Below are 17,440 nucleotides of genomic sequence, written 5' to 3' on the forward strand. Positions count from 1 at the left end.
ACATTTTCAGAAAACACCCATCTGATAATGTTACTTCTCCGTTATCTAACCCTGTTCACAGCTCACCCATTTTTTATTCCTTCCTGTGTAGGAGTCCAATGTTTCTCACACTTTTAGAAAAATCCAAATCACCTGGAGATACTGTTGCAAAGCTGATTCTGATTCAGTTGGCCTGAGACTACATTTCTTTTTTTTTCTTTTTTTTTTTTTTGGCCAGGGCTGGGTTTGAACCCACCACCTCTGGTATATGGGGCTGGCGCCCTCCTCCTTTGAGCCACAGGCGCCACCCTTTTTTGACACACTTTGAATAGCAATGTTCTGGCCATATTCAATTTTAAAGTATGCTGTCATTACTGTAAGCCTCCTGGCCTGGAAGACCTTTTTCCCACCTATAACTGCCTACTCAACCTTCAAGATATTCAAGAACATCATTTCCTTGAGAAGAGGATCTTTCCTGCCTTCCCCAACAGAACTGCTCATCTCTGCTACACGGTCAGAGCTCCAGTCTGGTACTTCCTTTTGTTGTATGTTGGCCATTTATTTTTCTACCTCTGCCAAGCTGAGCTCTCGGACAGCCTTTCTGTCTTTACAGTCAGTGCCCGGCACATAAAAGCTACTCAATAAATCTGTACAGAAGGAAAGCCACAAAAAGGAGATAATACATAAACTTTCAGGGAGATGTTTAGAAAATAAGGCTGTTAGGCAACATCAAGTCTGTCAGTTTGAAGGTACGTGGTTGGAAACCTTCAGCTGGAAAAATAAGGAGAATTTACACTAGCATTGCAGAGTCACACTGCAAAAGAACAGCACCATGCATTTTTTTTTTTTTACACTGTATAAGAAAATAAAATTCCCTGGTTTTTTGACATGAAAACTAAATCTAGAAAATCTTCTGTTTAACATTTAACAGACCCAAACTCAACAAGCACAGTGAGAAACGAACTACCATTTCACCTCTAAATCTGTGTTCATCTATTTTATGAAGAATCCTTCTGACAATTCTAAGTTTAAACAAACCTTTGTGAAGAGAGTACTCCAGCAGGTTTAATGCAGTCACAGCTGTCAAAATCATGGGCAATGCATCACACTTGAGAGCATTTGAAAATGTGTCAATAATTATAATTAGACACTTGTACCAGATCTAATATACTTTCACTACCCTTTAAATTCAACTGATGGGAAATTAAAACCAGTTTCTTAAAAGTGCAACTCTCAGATCATAATTTAATCCTCAAGTAGATATAAAACCTGTCACACTACAGAGATACAGAACATTTTACTCAGGAGAGAAAAGGCCATGGTATTGTAATGCATCATTTTAGGTCAGGTGACCACCTTTAAGACTGGAAGAGTAAAATACATTATTGAGGTGACATAATCTTCTAATATTTACTTCACTCATTTGTATTTCAAGATTGTCTCTTCAAAATTATGCATGACCTACAGCACAGAGGTAACTGTTAATGTTTTGCTTTATTTCCTACCAATCTTCTTTTCTTATACATCCATATGTATATAACAAATATGAAACTGTACTGTTTTATGTTTATATTTATGGAACTGTACTATGCTACTGTACGTAATTTATAAGAATGGAATCCCACTGTGTTTTAAGTGTCCTGATTTTTCTATGTAATGTCACTCTATACTCTCCATGATCTTTCATTCATTCATTGCAAAAATTTCTCCATGTCTACTGTGGATAAGGCAGAATACTAGGCAAAAGGTACAGTCACTCTACCAAACAGACATACACTATCAGTACTGGTAGTATATACACTTAAAGTATATAGGTTAGTGTATGCAAGGTATAGAAAAGAAGGAAGGCAAAACAAAAAAAAAAAAAAAAAAAAGAAAAGAAGGAAGGATGGAAGAGCCAACAAAAGCTTCTTTGAGAAGACAGATTTAAAGTGAAAACTGTCAGGCGCAGTGGCTCACACCTGTAATCCCAGCACTCTGGGAGGCCAAGGCGGGGTGTACTGCCTGAGCTCAGGAGTTCAAGACCAGCCTGAGCAAGAGTGAGGCCCCATCTCTAAAAACAGCTGGTGTGGTGGGGGTGCCTATAGCCCAAGCTACTCAGGAAGCTGAGCCAACAGAATTGCTTGAACCCAGGAGTTTGAGGTTGCTGTGAACCATGACACCATGGCATTCTACCCAGGGTGACATAGTAAGACTCTGCCTCAAAAAAAAAAAAAAAAAAAGTGAGAACTGTCCCTATAAATTTATCTAAAATAGTCTTTTTAGTGATTACATAAGATTCTATTTTGTGAATATATATATAAATCAAACCTGTATTATATAACATTTAAGTTATTTTCATTTTCTTTTGCGGCTCTACAGCTAAATGAATAAATTTGTATATTTACAGAGATCTAATAAGAGGTTCTTTTAAACTAGTAAATAAAGTCTCAAAAATACTCCAGAAAAATTACATTTATATTAAAAAGTCAAAATTTCCAAGTCTTTCAACCTGGAATCGAAATACACTATTTGCTTTGGGGGAGGCAATGATAAAGAAAAAAATGCAGTAAAGGGAATATACACGAATTTTATCTTAAATTTTATTTACTGGGGCTTTAATTTTTAAGTATGTCCAGTTGACTAACCACCAGGAAACCCGATCATCATATGAAACAATACTGATTACCTATCTCAAAATTTCAATAATCCCTATTTTACCTTCTTTATATCACAAACTACTTCAGAAGATCAAAAGCTGTCTCTTCTGGTACGTTCCAAAATCATTAATAAAATTTTGCTGTTTTTTTTTTTGAAGATTGTCATATGCTTATTACCTTTTTTAAAGTATTATAAAAATAAAACTTTTTCCCTAACTCTAAAAGTCCTTTGCTGCTATTCCTGATCAATAATAAAAGGCTGACTATATGAGTTTTTTGGTCCCTAAATGCCTATTTACCATTCACTGTATTTTAAAAAAAGACAAAGAAAAAGATAATCAGGGCGGCGCCTGTGGCTCAGTGGGTAAGACGCTGGCCCATATACCGAGGGTGGCTGGTTCAAACCCCGCCCCCACCAAACTGCAACCAAAAAATAGCCGGGCGTTGTGGCAGGCGCCTGTAGTCCCAGCTGCTCGGGAGGCTGAGGCAAGAGAATCGCTTAAGCCCAGGAGTTGGAGGTTGCTGTGAGCTGTGTGAGGCCACAGCACTCTACCGAGGGCCATAAAGTGAGACTCTGTCTCTACAAAAAAAAAAAAAAAAAAGAAAAAGATAATCAGCCACAGAAGCTCTGTTTTTAACATAAAGCACAAACCAGATGAGGTCCTTTTTTTTTTTTTCTGAGACAGAGTCTCACTTTATCACCCTGGGTAGAGTGCCAGCCGTGGTGTCGCAGCTCACAGCAACCTTCAACTCTTGGACTTAGATGATTCTCTTGCCTCAGCCTCCTGAACAGCTGGGACTACAGATGCCCACCACAACGTTTGGCTATTTTTCTGTTGCAGTTTGGCCGGGGCCAGTTCGAACCTGCCACCTCGGTATAGGGGGCCTGGGGCCGGCACCCTACTCACTGAGCCACAGGCACCACCCTAAACGCAGTGCTTTAAAACAATCGAAGTAAAACTGTGGTTAGCCAGGCTTCCAAAGCCCAGAGTTCTTCACGGATTCAAACTTACAAAGGAAAATAAAAAAGCCAAGCTCCATTTACTAAAAGAAACAAAGAGACTGAAAGAGCATCAGCAAATTATTAAGCTTTAGAAATAACTCAGTCCACGTCCTTTTTTATTGGCTCCATAGAAGCTATCAAAAATTGCTAATGCTGACTTATACTGCAGGACAGGGTATTGGAAAAAGTTTTCAATTAGCAATAATCGCTCCTTGGACAAACCTCATTGGCCAGGAGGCTGCCGCTGTGCAAAGCTGTGCAAAGCTGTCCGTGCCCTTCTTGACAGATGAGAAAAGGAAAACACCTCGAAGACAAAGGTTGGGAAACAGTCACAGAACTGTTTGACACCCGAGACCAGACTAGCAAGTCTTGAGTCTCAGGAGCTGTATCTCCTTCTCACCATGCCACAAATACAAAACCAAAACCAAATTCATGGCACAACCTACACTGAAATTGAAAATGCAAATAGCCTCTGATTCCGCAACTTCAACCTTTGGTATTTATCTCCACGCATACAAGAGATAGGTAGATAGGTACAGAGAGCGAAAGCTGTGTCTGTGGATGTGAGACCCCAGTGGATGCCTGAAATCTTACATAGTACCAAGCCTTATATGTACAGACCGTCCTGGGTGTACATCCTTCCTTTATGTCAACTCGTGTATTGTGTGCACGGATTCCTTTTATAACATAAACAGTATCAAAAATATAAAACATCTTAATAAAATTATTTAATTTCTAAGACAAAGTGTATAAGAACCCATATTCGTGTGCTACCTAGGAACTAAATAAAAATACCAATTTGAATTTAAAAGAAAAGAAAAGTCACCGTTGTCTGACCCCAAAAGGACACGAATCTCTGGGAACAAAAGAAATGCCCTCCAGGAAGAAGTCGAGGCATGGCACCCTCCTCTGAGATGGATTCACCCCATCTTCACCCCAAACAATAGGACTTCTCCGGATCAAAGGGGAACAAAGTAGCAGAAGGGAGAGAGCTGAGGTGAACCCAGCAGATAGGCGGCGCCTGTGGCTCAGTCGGTAAGGCGCCAGCCCCATATACTGAGGGTGACGGGTTCAAACCCAGCCCCGGCCAAACTGCAACCAAAAAATAGCCGGGCGTTGTGGCGGGCGCCTGTAGTCCCAACTACTCGGGAGGCTGAGGCAAGAGAATCGCTTAAGCCCAGGAGTTGGAGGTTGCTGTGAGCTGTGTGAGGCCACGGCACTCTACCGAGGGCCATAAAGTGAAACTCTGTCTCTACAAAAAAAAAAAAAAAGAAACAATGACTTGGAGGGAATCCTAAGCAAACAAACTGAGGGGGAAAAAAAACTCATCTGAATTTGAAAAGGACATTCCATTCTAAACTGGCTAAAAGCAATAGTAATCTCAAGCTGAGTCTTTCTTCCCTAGCATTTATTTCCCAGGTCAGGGCTCCAGCAACCTCCTCTTCACCTTTTGTATCACCTGTGATCCAAAAAAAAGGGCTGTGTCAGAATCACTTTCACCCAAATAAAGTTCAGCAACATAGACAGGAGTTACAGGTGTCACCTACCAACAGCCTATCTGCCTTTTGTTCTACAGACAGAGCTGTTTATCAGTTCCCATGTTCAAAAGTTGAAGACTATGATTCTACTCCTTAATTGGAATAAACATTTGATTTATTTGCAAGATAAGGCACTTGACCCAAAAAGTCAATAAGAGACTCTGAACTGTTTGTAGCTCGCTCTTCCTGATCAATAATAAAAAGCTTTTTCCCATTTCCAAAGGGGAGCTGTCCTCCAAAGCATTGAGATCCTCTCATCAGTCCCCACATAGATCCATGATGAACCAGCACAAAGCCAACGCCCCAGACCCTTATTTCCAGGTCCCAGTACCATTTTCTTAAATTCTCCCAGAACTTTGATCAGCCTTCTTCTATGTTCTTGTTCCAGCACAACCTCCACAACACCACATTCCATCTCAAACCAGCTCCTCTGGCCAACTTTTTATTTTCTTTAAATATCTTTTCCATTCTCCCAGTCATCTAGGTTCCAGAAGTCAAGTATTGTCCACCTCCTATCCTCTTTTCATCACAATGGTAATTTATTTGCCAAGCCCTATGGCTTCTCTAGCCCAAGGGCAAATCAATAGCTCCATCTACTCTCCTTTCTTCCCAACTTCTGGGCATGCCCCCCTCTGCCCTCAAACCAATCATTCTTGGCCAACAGAAAGCTACATATGACGGCAGCTTAAAAGCATACACCTATAGGGCCAATACGGTTAGCACACGGAAAGGATGTAGGCTAGGAGTTAAAAGAAAAAGAAAGAAAGACACCCACCAGCATAAGAATAAACAATAAATAGCAACTAATGCTGGGCCTGAGCGTCTGGGAGAAAACAGGATGAGCAGGGACTGCTGCAAATACAGTGCACATGTCCCCTCAGCCTGACACAATCACAAGAAGCTCCGGCAAGTTCCTGCAGGAATACAGTCCTGACGCTGCCAGTTTTCAATGTTGCAGGAGCAGCGGGAAATCTGACCTTCTTTAATGGGAAATCTCCCCATTTTTAAATGTTGGCAACTATTTCCGAAACAAAAAAAAAATGTTCTCAACATGACATCAAACAGGGCACAAATGTGAAGTGTACTCAGCTCAGGGGCCACTAGTTTTCAACCTCTGCTACAGAGGGGTTAAAGTCCAGATGTGTGACCTCAAACATGCTGTATCACCTCTCTGGGTCTCAGGTTTCTCCTTCTGTAAAACAGGGATAATAGAGTAGGCCCCTGGGGAGGAGTGTAAGCATTAAATGAGACACTGCAAGGACCCTGATCAAGGCCCATCACGCATGTGTCATCTTTTTTTTTTTTTTTTTTATTGTTGGGGATTCATTGAGGGTACAGTAAGCCAGGTTACACTGATTGCAATTGTTAGGCAGAGTCCCTCTTGCAATCATGTCTTGCCCCCATAAAGTGTGACACACACCAAGGTCCCATCTTAACCTTCATCGGACCATTCCAAATAAACCAGACTGGGACTCCCAATCTCCCTTTCTAAGCTTGTATCTATGATACTCACCTTACTGTACTTTATACAGTCAAGTTGTATCACGAAGCACTTTTAACTATGAACTTGATCTTCTTTCCTGTTGTCTCAGGTCTTGCATATCGCCCCAACAAGCTGCATCTTGGGACACTGAGTCTGACTGAATGAGGTGTAACTATGTTTTGAGTTCCTTTTTGGTTTGGTTTTGTTTGTTTTCGAGACTGTCTCACTCTGTTGCCCCAGGCTAGAGTGCCTTGGCTTCTGTGAGCCTAGCTCACAACAACCTCAAACTCTTGGGCTCAAGGGATTCTCTTGCCAAGTAGCTGGGACACAGGCATCCTCCACAACACCCGGCTATATTTAACAGCAAGGTCTCACTCTAGCTCAGGCTGGTATCAAACCTGTGAGCTCAGGCAATCCACCCACATCAGCCTCCCAGAGTGCTGGGATCACAGGCATGAGCCACCACACCCACCTGCAACTATTTTGCACAACAAAAACAACCACCTTGTATTCCTTGACCTAATCCCTCTTTCTGGAATGTTGTCTTTTGCTACATAGATACCACTGAAAATGATAACATCAAACTGGTGCTTCTTTCAAAGGCAGCCCAACAGCCACTTCCTCAAAGGTGTTGGTTGATCCCTCTGTATTTTGTGACCAAGACACTTGGTGTTCTGCCATTTATAGTTGATGTGTAGTCTTCACTCTCCGACTCAAGTCTACGTTAAGATCAGCATGGCTTTACTGAGCTTCCTTTGCCCAGCCCTAGATACAGGAAGACTTGATAAATGCTCAGTAGAAGAAGGGCAACGAAGAGAAAAGACGAAGAAGCAGGAAAACAAAGATTTTAATGATGAGCTCAATGACAACAAGGGTGAGGGCTGCCACCAATTATGCTCCGTCTTTAACTGCAAAGAGCTGTCCCTCCTAACAAGGTACAGGGTCATCTCTGCCACTTCCCTGTCAACCTTTGCTGCATGTGATGACCCCAGTAGGTACCCCTGCTTTCCCCTTAGTACTGGACGTCCTCGTCCTATTCCAATAGAATCTAAATAAACAGGGAACTAAGTGGCTCCCTCCACCAGTTTAGATGAAGCAGCCCCACCTTTGATGCTGACTGGGATCAAGATCAGGATGATGCACTCTTAGAGACGATCCAACCACGTATCACCCACCTTCACCTGAAGCAAGGACCCCTACAAAGAGAAAATAATATGGCGGGGAAGAGAGTATAGAATAGGAGTGTGGACTTTCTATAGAATAATTGAAATCCATATCCAAAAAACTCCAAATTTGCATCCAGACCAGCAAATATTCAGTAAACAAAGTAAGACTAACTTCCACAATACCTAGAACAGTTTTATTCTAACTGCTTATTAGGGCCCATTAGCAAGTAGTGAATTTAATAGAGACCAGAATAGAAACTAAAAAAAAAAAAAAAAATTACAGTATTGTTTTTATAAAACTTGCAATCCAGCTTTATTTTTTAACTGTGTGCATGCGTACTAGGTCATGATGTGAAATGCATTGCTGAGAGTCAAAAATGTTTTTAAAAACACTGAAATAGAACATTTATGTTTATATAAAGTAATCTCTGCTGACTGAGCTTTTCCATTTTTTACTAGGCCATAATTGTAAGATATTTGTTCTTGCCACCTGTTGTTCACAACAGTTCAGGTTCTTCAAGTTCAAAAACAGCATATGAAAAATATCGTTTGGCATACTTGCCTCTTACCATTCTCCTTTCTATTGAAAAGGAAGATAAGGGGCACTCTAGATATCCACCTACACTTTTTGTTCCATGACATCAAGACAAGAGAGATTAGTCCAAACGCTCCAGCTTTCATGGTCATGTTTGGCTCATAAACCCACCACTTAAGGAAAGCAGTAAAGCACATTTTATTTGCACCCCAAGTATAGCACCTCTCATCAACAGCTGCAACAATGGAAGATTCAGAACTTGGTTTAAAATATCACTTCAACCCAGGCCTTTATTCCAGGATATTTTTTCTTAAGTTCTTTTTGTTGCACGTTCTTCTCGGTATTCACTCTCCAAACTCCAAGTATCATCCTACCTCTAATACACATCTTTCTCTGATCTAAAACCCCACCTTCCTTATCCCCTCTGTACATTTCTTATCAAACTCAGGGTTATTTTTTAGAGGTTCACTCAAGAGTTGTTCTATAACTGACTAAAGAAAAACCCACAACACTAAAGAAATCTTACTTCTTAATGGCATCTATGTTGTATAGGGATCCTCAATGGCCAATTTTGCCTTTCACCAATAAGCAAATGTACACAAGCCACAAAGTCCTATGTGGTGTGTCCACTCAAGTCAGCCCTTAAAACCTATCAATAGGGGAGTGTAGTTTGGGTTCCACCCATTTTCCAAAGAGGTCCTACACACTCCTCTGCCTCTCACAGAAGTACTGCCTACAACCCTGTGTCTCCTCCGGTCTACTGTTTGGGATCATATGCAACAGGAAAAAGTCAAAGTGAAGAAGTCAATTCACTGAGCGTTTGGGTCCCTGCCATGTACACATTTATGCAGGATTCCTTGCTCTGTGGAATATAAAATATTAATTGAAATATTCTTCCCCAAAATGGAGACACATCACCTTTAAATACAGAAACAAACAAAAAAGGAAACATACGCTGAAAGTAACATATTTGTTGAACTGAACTACAACAAGTTACAACAGCAAGTATAGAGGAGTTATCAAAAACAGTTCCTTCTACCTAGAGCATCTTTTGTCCCTGCTTCCCAAACTTCATCCTTAAGGACCACAGTTGACTGGCTTTGCCTTCTATGAGATTTCCCTAATTTCTTAGAGGGCTGGGTGCCTTTGCTCCCCTTAATGTGCAACCATCCTTTCATTCTCTCAGCAATTAAAAAAGGAAATCTACTCTGTGGTCTGGACCAGGCATTAGGTTAGGTGCAAAAAATACACAAAAGATGAATAAGTCTCAGTCCTTGCCTTCAAGGAGCCCAGCAAGAGAATTTGAAAGGTTTGACTCTGTGAAGAAGAATGAATAATGTCAAAAAAATAAAGAAAGAAATGGAGAAGGCCTGGTGTGGTGGCCTACCACTGAGGGAGGCCAAGGCAGCTGGATCACTTGAGCTGAGGAGTTAAGAGACCTGCCTGAGCCAGAGCGAGACCCCACCTCTAAAAATAGCCAGGTGTTGTGGCTAATGCCTGTAATCCCAGCTACCTGGGAGGCTGAGGCAAGAGGATCGCATGAACCCAAGAGTCTGAGGTTGCTGTGAGGTATGACTCCATGGCATTCTACCAAGGGCATTAAAGTAAGACTCTGTCTCAAAAAAAAAAATAAAGAAAGAATGATGGAGAAATGTATAACTTTAAGTCCTTGTCCTCAAAGAGATCAATCAAGTCCCAGAATGAGAAGTGAGGATGATAAAATGCTGGGAGACTGTCAAACCAGCAAAATGGTACAATCCAGGAAGCATTCTTATTTGCAATAAGATTACAGCCCTGTAGGATTTGGCTCTCCCCAAAAGAAAGGGGGAAGGGCAATGCAGAATGCCAAAACAGCCAAGGCTTGGCCTTAGAATGAAGGAGAGCTGACCACCTGCAGACCCATCAGAACACCTGTGCTAAATGCCGCCCCTTCACCTCACCCCATTCCTCCCAAACAATCACCACCTACTGCATGAACGTCCACAAAATACGGAAAGGCTGAAACTTAAAGTCACCTTCCCAGTCACAGAAATAAAGGCCAAATACCCAGAATCAACAATGAAGCAACCCTAATGGGCAAAGTGGAATGTTGGTCAGAGAGTGAAACCCAAAAATCAAACAACTGAGTAGTGGCGGGTCTGGAACACAAAGCCCTCGTGGATCACATAAGAGCCTTTGGACACATAAACAAGCTCAGATTTCCAGAATCGCCTAGAAGAGCACTCGAATATCATTCAACTGTGCAGTTGGTTTGAATATGAATATTGGGAGCAGGAGGTCTATTTTGTTTTAACTCTGAAAAGGAAGCTTCTGGATCTCTTATTAGTTGATTTTGGGTGTTAGTTCAGGCAAAACTACCTCCCATCTGAACCAAAGGCTGTGATGTGCCAACCACACCAACTTGCTGTAGTTCTTTCAAAAGGAGTCTTTTCACTTGAATGTCCTTTCCCGCAGACAAATCCTGGTTTGGAATTTCTGATTCTTAAACTAGCATGGCAAGCAGGCGCCAACTATGGCCAACCACTAAAAAATGGGAAAAAAAAAAAAAAAAGAGGTAAACCTTCCGTTTGGTTCTTCTGAGAGCTGGAATTGGCCACAGAAAGAAACACTTTTCACTCCAAAAGATCAAAGAGTGTGTTTTGTACCAGGAAACTCAATTCCAAATCCTCATTTCCAGGAATAAAGCCACAGTGCCCAATACTTGCTTGGGAAAATAAAACAGGAGATTCTGTGGATTCTAATTAAAATCTCCAATGGCTTTATTTCCCAGCCTCACCAATTTAATGCTGTTAACATTTTACCTAGGCATTGCTTTAACTTAAACACCACTCCCAGATCTCAATGGTCACATGTTACCACTGGGTAAAAATGAAAGCATTTTAACACTTCACAACAGCAGTCTCTGCCCCATCCCAAATAACAGATACTGTATAAGACAAGGGGATGTTGAAAAATGCCAGCTTAAGTCCAGCCATTTCTCCCATAACTGCAGTCAGGCAAAAAAACCTCATGGGAGCCCATGCTATTATTTTCATCATAATACTGGAAATCAGAATAAAAGCAGGACAAAATAGCGAGGGTGAGGAGGAGTGGGGGGACATAGGGCAACCTTACTCAATTATAACAATCAGCTTGCTTTAAAATTATGACCAGTGGTCTTGTCAATCAGCCAATAGTTCTTTTGTACCCACTTTACAAGTGTAGTAAAATATTCCCCCAGTAATCACTGTTAATGGTTATATGTTTAATTTTATCATTTTACAAAAAAAAGTATGTATCATTTATGTAGGTTATAAAGTCTAAAACTAAAATCAGCACCTATGAATCCATCATCTAAACCAAAAACCAGAACATCACCAACACTGCACTACGTATCACCTACCTACCTCCTCCGTCCTTATTCCAAGTTCCTAGAACACACACACACACACACACACACACGCACATGTGCAGGAACACACACACACCCCCTAGGTAACCACTATCCTGAACCTGGGGTTTCAGTACAAGTATGAATTCACCTTTATGACGACCTCCTATTCCTAACAGGTAAGTTGGTTTTCCAAATAGGGCAATGATACATTATTTCCTCTTAAAAGATGTTGCCCTTTTTTTTTTTCTACGTGAAGCGCCGCTTTAAAGAAAAATATTAAAGAATAGACTAAATGAGACTTAGCCATGGTAAACTCACAAAGACCCCATGAATGAAGTTTGGCAAATACTGGCAAAAGTGGCTAAGAACATGGGTTTTGAGGTCTTAAAGACCTCTAGTTGAAATCCTCACTCTACCACTCAAATTTTCCAACCCCTACTTTCTTAAGGTAAAAGGATAAAACATATGGTCCCTATATGGTGGTTGTGAAAATGTAATGAAAAAACACATGTAAAGAGCTAAGCACAGTGCCTGGCACGTATCCAGCACCCCCCAAATCACCCCATCATTAAAATCCCCAAACATATCAAAGGGTCTTGTCATCATCAATGGTTTTACTTCTGCAGAATTCCTAACGAGTTGGGCATGAGATCTCTTCACATAAAAATAAATCAAAGTGCAGGGATCCAACAGCCAAACAAGCCACAGCGGACAGCTTCCAGTCCCAGCATTGATTCCATCTTCACCTCATGACCTTGAAGAGCAGGATCATTTTTCAAATCCATTTCTGTCCTGTTCCCCTCCCTCCCCCAGAAGGCTGGAATACTCAATCCAGCCCTGAGAATTACCTAGAAGGCTGCCACAATCATCTCAAGATTAATTCAGTCTGATTTAGGGTATGATAGAAGCATAACCTCTATTTACTGATTCAATCACTGTTATCTCTTCCCTGGATGCATGAAGAAAATTTGGTAAATCACTATTTGAAAAAAGAAAAAAAAATCATTATCATACTATCCTTCAACCTAAGTCCCTCATTTCTGAAATTAATTACTGAATATGGCACCTTCACTCTACATCCTTAGTATTCTTTTAAATTACTTAGAAACAGCAAGAAATCTATTTGGATTCAAATAATCACTCTCTTCCAAGGTATGAAAGTTGTAAGACTACTACCTATATCAAGTATAGGATATACTTGGGTGGCGCCTGTGGCTCAAGCAGTAGAGTGCCAGCCCCATATGCTGGAGGTGGTGGGTTCAAACCCAGCCCCAGCCACAAAAAAAAAAAAAAAAAAACCCTCTCTGTTTCAAGTAAAACTCACCAATATAGCTGGAAAAGGAGAGCATGAATTCAGTCTGTACCCATCTCAATCCTCAATTCATCTCAACACCATTCACCACCTTTGAGTATCTGCATGAGGGGTGAGAATAAAGATGCTATTATCCAAAACACAGTTACATCAACTTAAGGTCTACATTCCAGCTTCACAACTGCTGTTTCTTAACACTAAGACAGAAAATAAAAACAAATAAATCTCAAAGTAAGCGATTTGATCTTAGAAGACAGTGATCCAGGTCCCATCCAGGTCTAGGATAACCTCCTGACCCATGTCCCCACCAGTAAAAGGGATGAGGCCCATTTCATACTTAAGCAGTCTGCACGCTGTAAAGCTGCATGGCAAGGCGGTGTCTGAGGTCAGCACAAGTCTAGTGTCTGCTGGCTGCCCAAGCCCGGGCGCCCGGCCAGCAACCCACCTCCAGAGACAAGTGCCAGGACATACTATAGTGTTTCCATTTAAGGCCCGCCACTTGGATCAGCCCATCTCTGAAATTTCTTAACACCACCTTTCCAGGAAGAATTTTTTTGGGGGAAAAGGGAGGTGGTGTCTATTTTTTGCCACCGCCTTCCCTTGGGCTGTCAGAGCAATCTGCATCTCTGGGACAGGATTCTTTAAAACCACTGGGTTATGTCTCAATTCAAGGGTCTCTTTTCAAAAATATATAAAACATGTAAGATGTTCCTTTTCCCATCATCTAACTCCCATACACGCGTCAAACAAGAAAGAAAAGCCCAATAAAATTAACAAGTCCGTGTATCACCTCGCTACCTCTCTCCAAACGCCAAATTATTGACAACTTTTTAACCAAGACTTTTCTTCTACTACTAAGCGGAATGTTTTCTTCCCTAAGTAGCTTCCCTCCCCTGCGGGGAGCATTCGAACCTCCAGGAGAAAGGGGAGGTGGGGAGGGGGTGGGAGACCTATCTGGCACAAACTGGACAGAGCTGAGCCCGTCTAGAACCCGACGGAAGTTACTGAATCTATCGGTCCCAGAGGACCCTATCTCTTCCCAGCGCGCCCAAGGTTCTAGCCTCACTGTTTTGGTTACAGTGTTGAAGGAAGGGTTTTAAACTTGGCAAAGTACCGTGCAACATCTGTAACCACATTTGCCTTCTGGGGATCGGAAGATGAATCCCACATTCCTGGCTTTGAAGCTTTTTGAAACTGCAGCTAGGAAGAACGGAGGGAGGGCGGGAGTTGAGCAGAGTTTATTGGCTGTCTCTCCAGCAGAAAATTCCTCTTGGAAGAGACGAATATTTTGAGGGTGGGGGTGATTCGCCCATCTCTTTACTCTCCACCAAGCTCGGCTAGGAAGGTGAGCCCCGTGGCCCGGCGGCCAGATCGATTTACAAGTCAGAGGCGCACACCCTGAAGGAGTTGGCTACACACACACACACACACACACACACACACACACATACACACATACACGCGCGCACACACACCAGTGCGCACCGCGACCACCGCTCCACGCCTCTGCCCTCCCCAAATCCCACCAGCAGTTCAGGCCCCGAGCAAGACAGTTTTGTTCCGCGGCTGCTTCCCCCACCGAGAGGAGATCAGGCTTGGGGGAGAAAAGAATGAAAGCGAGGGGGAGGCACGGCAGACGCCCACCCTCCCGCCGCCAAACCCTGCCTCTCCTGCTCAGCTCCCTCTTCTGCTCAGCTCCCTCCTCCCTCTGTCCTCCCGGCTCCTGCAGGCGCGGCCGGCGACCTGCCCTCACCTCTGGTCCCGCCGTGGCCTGGGGCAGAGCCGGGGGAGGCGGAGTGCGAGGCAGCCGGGTGTTGCAGGTCGGCGCGGCGCGGCGCGGCGCGGGGCGGGGCGGGGCGGCGCAGCCGGCTAGGGAGCCCGGAACTCTGCGGGGCCGGGAGCCGGGGGCCGGCCCGGGCGGCGGCGGCAGCTGCAGCGGAGCGGTGCGTGGGGCCGCGGGCTTCCCGGCCCTCGGGTCGGCACGGCTGGCCGAGGAGCAGGCTGGCAGCGGCAGCGGCAGCAGCGGCAGCCACCCGGGGGAAAGAGCCGGGGGAGGGAGGGGAGGCGGGGTGAGGAGGAGGAGGAAGGGGAGGAGGGCGGGCGGAATAAACTTCCCGAGGCGCAGGGGCTCGGGCTGGGAGCGCGGCCGCGGGCGGGGCGGCGGGGCGGCGGGGCAGGCCGGGGGCCGGCCCCCGGGGGCGGCGGGGCGACGGTCACAGAGAGTAGAAAAGTTCCCCCAGCGCCGAGGGGGAGGATGCGGCGGCGGCAGCGGCTGCAAAGAGCAGGAGCCGGAGCGGGAGGAGCGGGAGGAGGAGGAGGAGGAAGTGGCTGCGGCGCGCTCGGCCAATGAGTGTCTGGAGCTGTGATTAACCAGGCAGCAACACATCATTTCCTCCCGGCGCGGATCCAGGGAGCCGGGAGGGAGAGGGAAGGCGGCGGGGCGGGGCCGTCCCCGCGCCCCCTGCAGGCGCCCGGCCGAGGGCGAGCCCGCCGAACCCCGCCGAGCCTGCCCGCGCCGCCCCCGGGCGCCCGGCGCTGTCTGGCCGCTCGGTGGGTGCACCGGCGGCCGGCCGGCCGGGTGGATGCCACGAGCGCGCGGCCCGCGGGGCTCCTCGCAGGCGGGGAGGCGGCGGGGCAGGCCCGAGCCGGGCTCCCGCGGCCGGGGTGGGAGGAGGAGAGGCCGCGCGGCGCGGGTGAGTGCCCAGGTAGGCGAGGGCGGGGCCGTCTGGACAGCTCCCGGGGGCGCGCGGGGCTGGCGGGCGGACGGCGGGTGGGCGGGCTGCCTCCTGGGCCCCGGACTGCGGGCGGGGTGCAGCCCGAATGCTCCTTGTCAGACTTGGGCCGCATTCTCCGAGAGAAGCCTCGGCATTCTCAATCCAGGCCATCTCTGACCTGCCTTCAAATCCCCTTCCACTTTGCTCCTTTCCTCGCAAGGTCTGGGGTTATGCAAGAGCTTGCCATTTTCTCAGTGGTCTTCCTTAGTAATAAAAATAAGCACGGAGGGGACTTGTGCGGTAATCTCGCCCAGTCCTAGGCTCCATGGCAGCCTACAGTGGAAACGAAGGGACATTTTTCGCCGCAGAGAGGCTGACAACCTCGATTCTCAGATGCGCAAAAACACCCCAGTGTGCTAATATTATCCAGAGCATCAAAAAGTCATGCAAGGATCAAATTTTGCATGGTGCTTGCTGAGTGTAAAGGACAGCACTAAGCCATTTTCTCTGCCCTCCAGAAGCTTATAATGTACAGTCCCATTACAAAGCAGAATAAAAGCATGAAACCAATAAAAGGGAATACCATAAAGTGTTTTTATCTCTACAGGTTCATTCAGGCAGAGGGCATTTATTGGGTGGCTGCAGCACTGCAAAAGGTTGCAAAGGAAATAGAAGATCTGATCCCTGCAGGTTGAGAGTTTACAGTTTAATTAGCAACACAAGGCATATGTACATGAAACAACTAGAAAATAAGCCCCAGGTGTTATATAAGCATGAGGATGGAGTAGGTGGGGATATTTTTTCACCAGAAGAGTTTTGTGTACCTGTCTGATTGGTGGGGATCAGGAGAGGAAATTCCAGGACCAGTCGTGGCAAGAGTGACTGTATGTGTCCTTACTCTATGGAGATATAATCGGAACTCAGTGTCACTTACAAACTTTTGACCTTGGACACATTATTAACCTAAAAAGTGAATAAAGACTGCCTGGTGGCTGAGTAGCAATTCAAATGAGATTACACACATGTAAAAAGCTTGTCGAGCTCAACCATGGACATTTACGGAGTCCTTATGGTATAAACTGTCCTCTTGTTGGTCTCCTTCCTTAGAGTCCCCTCTAGGCTGTAAACTCCATGAGGGCAGGGACTAAGTCTGCTTCACCCATGCCTGGCAGAATGGTACATGACCCTGCTCAACAAAGGTATGCTGAATAAGTGACTAAATGAACTAATTAATTCTGTTATGTTTGAACCATTCCTGTTATCTTTTCCTTCAAAAGTTCCTTTGGTAGTGGTCTAAATATGTGGCTGGCTCAATGCAAAACCCTCCAACTCAACCTTCCTGTGACTAGCTTGTCTTCCAGGAGATTATCTGATAGCATTCTCAGTGCTATTATGACCTTGTAACATAAATTTTGTGTGTGTGTAAAGCAAGAGGATACTCTAGCATCTAGCCCTCTACACAAGCATATGCCCTCAAGGGTACAGCATGGACATCTTAGAGTTTCTCAACCTTGGGACCATTGACATTTATGGCTGGATAATTGTTGTGGATGCTATCCTATATATTGTAACATATTTAGGAGCCTCTACCCCCTCCATGCCAGTAGGACACCCTTCCCCCACAGTTGTGACAATCAAAATCGTTCCAGACTTTGCCAACTGGGGGGAGGGGGCAAAATCACCCCCCCTTGAGAACCA

At 44.7% G+C, this 17,440-nt stretch overlaps 2 protein-coding genes and 1 pseudogene across 2 annotated transcripts in view; all 3 read right to left on the reverse strand.

The window, feature by feature from the left end:
• The window catches only part of ACVR1 (activin A receptor type 1), a 121,278-nt gene extending 117,267 nt beyond the window's left edge, over positions 1-4,011 (reverse strand). The window contains exon 1 of the mRNA XM_053597429.1: positions 3,844-4,011. Coding sequence (XP_053453404.1) covers positions 3,844-3,848 — 5 coding nt within the window. The 5' untranslated portion in view covers positions 3,849-4,011. The remainder of the gene's footprint in view (positions 1-3,843) is intronic.
• LOC128590901 (uncharacterized) lies at positions 3,745-3,877 on the reverse strand (annotated as a pseudogene).
• Positions 4,012-13,037: 9,026 nt separating the features above from the next.
• Positions 13,038-15,733, reverse strand: LOC128590183 (basic proline-rich protein-like). The gene is made up of 2 exons (XM_053597430.1): positions 14,782-15,733; positions 13,038-13,129 (listed from the first exon to the last, which is right to left on the reverse strand). Exons 1-2 carry the CDS (start codon positions 15,415-15,417, stop codon positions 13,103-13,105), a joined length of 663 nt encoding a protein of 220 aa, XP_053453405.1. The 5' UTR covers positions 15,418-15,733; the 3' UTR covers positions 13,038-13,102.
• Between the last annotated feature and the right edge of the window lie 1,707 nt (positions 15,734-17,440).

Source organism: Nycticebus coucang, chromosome 7 (genome assembly GCF_027406575.1).
Source record: "Nycticebus coucang isolate mNycCou1 chromosome 7, mNycCou1.pri, whole genome shotgun sequence".
In the NCBI taxonomy this organism is placed as follows: domain Eukaryota; kingdom Metazoa; phylum Chordata; class Mammalia; order Primates; family Lorisidae; genus Nycticebus; species Nycticebus coucang.